This window comes from Manis javanica, chromosome 6 (assembly GCF_040802235.1).
Source record: "Manis javanica isolate MJ-LG chromosome 6, MJ_LKY, whole genome shotgun sequence".
NCBI lineage: Eukaryota > Metazoa > Chordata > Mammalia > Pholidota > Manidae > Manis > Manis javanica.
The window spans coordinates 126,643,525-126,649,829 of NC_133161.1; the positions used below are offsets into that span (position 1 = coordinate 126,643,525).

Genomic DNA, 6,305 nt, shown 5'->3' on the forward strand with positions numbered 1-6,305 from the left:
ATGAAAGAGACCCAGATCAAGGGCATCTAAGTGATTTCCTGGCATCAGAAAGTAATAGGTTGTATATTACAGGGCAGCTGTGCTGATGCCCACACAGTCAGGGTTGTGTCCCCACTTGAGAGCAGACTGAGAGGGGGTGTCTCTGGAGACACAAAGGGGAGTGGCAAGAAGAAGAATCATCATCTCAATAGACAAAAAATATGAAAGGTGAGAGATTACAGATCACCCAGTCTGTCTTCCTGAAGGTTTAAGTCTGTATATCTTGTAGTTCATAAAAATGCAAGCATTTTCAATTCCAAATCATTGTGAAATAATTTTCCATAAGTTTCAGCAAAATGTTCATTCTTCAGGTAGGATTCTGGTTTGATTTCTCTTCATCATAAATGTTTCCTCCACAGTATATTTTAAAATCTCATCCTGAAATCATAGGGAAATGATATTATGGTCACTTCAGTTAGCAAGAAGTGACAGGGGTGGTTGAATGCAGTCCAGTAAGAGAATTGTTCTCATCATTGCAACACATAATATTATATATTCTAGACCACATTTGCTCAATTTGTCAATTAATGGACCCATTCTACAAGTGGTGGACTAGCGACAGCAATGAAAAGCATAGAAGCTTGAAGACATGTACAATAAACTAAATGGTGGCCTTTTAAAATTCAAATTGTAGTTCCATAGCATAAATCATTTGAATATAAAATTAAAACCAGTTACCTAGTTAACTTCAGATGCTGGATATTAAGTGAAATGTTGTTTTACCTTTGTCTTATTTTTCACTTTAGTTGTGTTACATACGGTTGGTGTGTAGATTATAAAATCTTCAGTCTTGCCAATGTACTGAAAGAAATCAATCACCCAGGAGAAGCATAGACATTATCCTCACCAATTTTTAAAAGTATTCTCTTAATGCATATCAAAAGCTTTCATAAGGATCTCAGGAAATGGGTTCACTTTCTCTCCTTCCATGACTTTCTGAAGATTGAGGTTATTGCTAACCCATCTCAGTATCACTGTCCACATACATAGAGCTGATATAATTTTATAGAATTTCAGAAATATAATGAGGAACACAGGGGACAATATGAAACACTGTAGTCCCATACATGGTTCATACACATAACACGGTTTATGCACATAAAATGGTTCAAAAGTTCCTTTGCCTTTTTCATTTTTTGAGTGAGAATTTCTGAAATTTCCATATAAACAAGGTATATGAACAAAGAAAACAAATGTTTATCACAGTTCAGATGTAATGGAAATGATCAGGATACATTCAGTTTTGGGAATCTGTTAAGTAAAAAGAAAGAAAATTAAGAAACAGTTGGTTGTTGTCGAGCAGACCTTAACACAGATCACTTCCTGAAATTTCCCTGGATTTTAATCAAAACGTAGTCAAATTATTGTCTAATTTCCTTGGGAGTATTGCATAAAAGTGCTTCAATCTCTTTTGGTGGTACTACCAAAATTATAAGAATTATTACTCTTATAGTTAAAGTAGAGTGTTCACCATAAGTCCAAATTTTCTCCTCATGGTATCAGAATATGGTCTTTTAAACACTTACCTTAAATGAATCAGATGAAACAAGTTTATTTTAGGATGACAGGTTTTTCAGAGTTAAGAAATTACATATCACTGGGATATGCCATCAAAAACTGGGCCATTCTTTGATAATAATACAGGAAAATATAAAAGCATGAAAATGGACTCAGTATAGTCCACTGCAATTTGAAGATTTCATTAACTCTTAACTTAGTGCTCTCGTAATCAACTGGAATTCTGCTTGTGATTCATATACACTTAAACTAAAGTGAACATAGATATTCTTATAGTAATGAAATTATCTTCTGTGGCAAGAGAACATATAGACATAACAATGAAATTGAATGGAATACACTTACGTAGCATGCAACTGCCCTAAAACACAGTTGGCAGACAGTTCTTCAGAAAAGGTAGCATGGTTAACTCACTTGCATAATCAGTCTAAGTGGCTATAAGAGTAGCTTTAGTCTCCTTGGGAAGACTTGTCTCCTCAGATATTCATTCTGCTGAACCTTTTCCAGTAAGATAAAATAAAATGCAGAGATTTAAAAACCAATTATTCAAACACATTTGGGACAATTCTCTGAAATTATTTTGAAAATCTCAACATGTTTTAAGATATGTATATTGGTTTAAATTTTAGACATAGATTTACATAGAAAGTGGACCTTGAAATATCAATTAACCAGGTAATATAAGCCCAAAATGTGCACATGTAAGGTCAGTTAATTAACTCCCCTCCGTCATCCACAAACCTGTAGGTAAGACATTTCCATTGGACATCCTTCAGACATGCTATTTCATTGATCTCTTGTCTACATTTATAAAAATATCATAGTGCTTTGATTTCTGAAGCTTCATAATCTACCATTAAGTCAGGTTGGGTAAGTTCATCAAGTTTGGCTTTTTATAATGTTGTGGGGGCTAATGTGTATGCCTTTCATTTCAATTAATGTTAGAAAAAGCTTTTAAGTTGCAATAAAAAGACTGTTCTAATATTGGGGGTGCTTTCTTGCTAATATTGGTGAAATTGCCAATAGCAATTTCAGGTGTGTAAACAGACTTCTTAATGAAGTCCAGTCATCTGATCTGTAAGCATGGAATTATTCTCTATTATTAATGTCTTCTTAAATTTCTCTCTTAAAGACTTCTGTAATTCATATATGCTGTTACATATATCTTGTTGTGAGATTTATTTTTAAATATTTCATGCGTTGATTCTACTGCACATGACATCTACAAATTTCATTTTCTGATTATTTTTTACTAGTGGAATAATTTTTTGTATATTGATTTGATATCCTGAAATCTTGCAAAAACTCACTACAATGAAAAAAAATCCATTCAGACTGGAAGAAATAAACCTGTTTTTCCACAAGTGATATTACTATCTATGGTAAAAATTTAAAGAATGTATTACAAAAGTTCAAAAATGGGTATCAGAGAAATGGTGGTGGTATAAAATGAATTCAGATGTAATTGCTCCTTTTTTTGTTTAACATTTATGTAGAGTAAGTGTGGTTTCTTCAAGTTTTTGAAGAATTCACCAGTGAAGCAATATATAAAGGAGTAAATGGGGAAAGAGATTTCTATTTTGTAGTTTTGAGACAGAAAATTCAGTTCTTTTAAGATATAGAGATATTGAGATTATCTATTAATTATTTTTAAATGAGTTGTGGTAGTTTATATCATTTGAGAATTTTGTACATTCTATATATTTTTCAATTAATTGGCCATATTATATTCAAAATAATACCTTATTGTTCTTTTAAAATTTGTTGTATTTTCAGTAAGTTTAGTAACTGTTGTAAGTTTAGTAATAGATTCTTTAACATTAAAAACAAAAAGTCTTTGATAATAAATGATCTAGGTCTTCTATGTCTTACTTATGTCTGTATCTTAAGAGATCTTAGTTCAAATCCTATTATGCATGTACAAATATACTTTCTTAAAAGTTCCTTCTGGTTTTCCTAAAGGATTTCGCAGATGTTTCCTCATTGCCCTGACAAGAAAATTTGCTTGATATGTTGTGTCACAATGTATTTTTATTTAATAGATTTTATTTATTACACAACTTTAGGTTCACAGCAAACCTGAAAGAAAAGTACAGAGAGATCCCATATCCCCCTTGTGCTCACATGCGGACAACCTCCCCTCCTGAGTGTTCCACGTGTTACAGTCAAATGAATCTGCATTGACACATCTTTATCACCCAAAATTCACAGCTTACATTAGGGTTCATGCTTGGTGTTGTACAATCTATGGGTTTTAACATGTATAATGACAATATCCAAAACTGTGACATACTGCCCGAAAAATCCTCTGCGCTCTGCCCATTCATCTAACCCTTTTCTCTAACCTTTGACATCCACTGATTTTTTCTATAGGTTTGCATTTTCTACAATGTCTTATAGTTGAAATCATACAGTAAGGTAGAACTTTCAGATTGTCTTCTTTCACTTTGTAATGTGCATTTAAATTTCCTGCATGTCTTTTCCAAGTTTGATACCTAATTTAATTTTAGCACTGAACAATATATCATTGTCATATTAAATACATCTAGTCAACTACTGAAGGACAGCTTCATTGCTTCCCAGATTTGGCAATTATGAATAAAGTTGCTATAAACATCTGAGTGAAGCCAACAGGCATTTTGCTTTTTAATTGTTACTTTATTTGTTTTTAGACCTATCTTACTTGTCTTTTCCAGTTTTTCTTTTCTTAATGATGTAGGAAAGATCTTTGGATCCAATGACAGCCAAGTTTGTTGGATATAATGACTGCCAATTTGCTTATCAATTTTGAGCAGGTCCACACTTAGGTTTTATTATGCAGTTTCTTGAGTTTAGTGGGAAATGTTATTACATTCTGGTGAATACATGGAATACAATTGTTTTCAGCATTCTGCATCATAGATTCTCATTACGACCTCACTAGTTATGATTATTTGTTTCGATGGGATATTGGAGAGTCAACCCCAGGAACCACTTTAAAACAGATTCTACATTAAATATTTCTCTTGCACAACAGATTTCTGAATAACACTAGAAAACACTACTTTGGATCAAAAAATTAAATTTATTATTTTAATTTTAGACTTCAATTCTACACAACAACAGAAGATGTGTCACTATGTAAGCTCACCCCTAAATCCAAAGTTTCTAATAAAATTATCAATAATCAATTTCCTTTATAATTTACTGATCAATACAAGACTAACTTATTTGCTTTGTCCCAATTGCACAGTCCTATATACACCCCACAAATGAACTTAGTTTGAAGGTACTTTTTGTACACAAGGATTAGTATTCATTTAATTTTTACTTTCATCTATAGTCTATATTTCTCTTTCATTCAAGGTAGTGGTGATGGATATAATCTATGAGATAGTTCCTGGCTTTTTCTTTCACGTTTACCCTCTTCTTTCATGAAGTTGCTTAGCCAATACGCCTTCTCCTATTAATTGCGTGCTCCCTTGGAATGTAATGTTTGACACCAGACTTTTCTCATAGTGTTTTTCATCTCTGTATTTCCCAGTGTGTAGATTAAGGGATTGAACATAGGAGCAATGATGGTATAAAATAGCGCAAGTGTTTTGTCCTCAGGAAAAGTAGTAGGAGGTCTAAGGTAGATAAAGATGTCAGGTCCAAAAAATAAGATGACCACAGTGATATGAGACCAACAGGTAGAGAGAGCTTTGCGTCTTCCCTCAGCCGAGAGGTTTCTTAGAGTGAACAATATAATGCGATAAGAAACAAATAAGACAACAAAGGTGACTAAGGCAACCACACCTGAAAAGGCAATCACAAGAACACCGGTGATGTAGGTGTCGGTGCAGGCAACTTTCAGCAGAGGAAAAACATCACAAAAGTAGTGATCAATCTCATTAGGACCACAGAAGGGCGGCCCAACTGCTGTAGAAAACAGAGGAAAGGCATGAAGAGTCCCACCACCCCAAGCAGCTAAGATCAGCAGGTTGCACCTTGTCCCGCTCATGATGGTCATGTAGTGGAGAGGTCTGCAGATGGCAACGTAGCGATCAAAGGCCATGGACGTAAGGATGAAGATCTCGGTACCGCCAAAGAAGTGCATGGTAAGGACCTGTAACATGCAGTTACCGTAGGAGATGGCTTTTCTTTCCACTAGAAGGTCAGCAATTAATTTTGGTGTCACAGTAGAAGTATAGCAGATGTCTATTGAGGCTAAGTGAAGGAGGAAGTAGTACATTGGCTGGTGAAAAAGAGGACTGCATTGGATGGAGACAAGGATCAGAAGGTTTCCTACCAAGAGAGCCACGTAACAGAACAAGAAGAGCACAAAGCAAAATATTTGTATGTTCTGGTCATAAGAAACTCCCCAGAAAATGAATTCTGAGATGTTTCTATGGATTTTCATAATTTGTGTTTATTATATGTGAAACACAAATGAATTATATATCTGAAAGAAATGAAATGTAAATTTAGTGAAAAATTAACAATATAAACACAATTATACAATATCTACTACAAAGTAGATTGACATGAATGGATCTTAATATTAATAATGCTTGATTTATTGAATTGAAAGTTTTTTCTTTTATTATGTCTCTTGATTTATATATTCATTGTGGAATAATTGTGTAATGGTAAAATAACTATACATCCTCCTTAATATTACTGGTAATCATTAAAGTATTCAAGTATTATTTTGAAAATTAAAACATTTTATTAATGTTATTTATTTTATTTAGAAAACAAGAACTGTTCACTTTATTATTTAGTCT

The 6,305-nt window shown here is 33.3% G+C and overlaps 1 protein-coding gene across 1 annotated transcript; it reads right to left on the reverse strand.

The window, feature by feature from the left end:
* Window positions 1-5,002: 5,002 nt before the first annotated feature.
* On the reverse strand, window positions 5,003-5,938 carry LOC140850138 (olfactory receptor 4P4-like). The gene has a single exon (XM_073239914.1). It carries the CDS (start codon window positions 5,936-5,938, stop codon window positions 5,003-5,005), a length of 936 nt encoding a protein of 311 aa, XP_073096015.1.
* Between the last annotated feature and the right edge of the window lie 367 nt (window positions 5,939-6,305).

Excerpts from the sequence above, each read along its gene's own strand:
- LOC140850138 (XM_073239914.1), bottom strand. The coding sequence starts at position 5,938 with ATGAAAATCCATAGAAACATCTCAGAATTCATTTTCTGGGGAGTTTCT.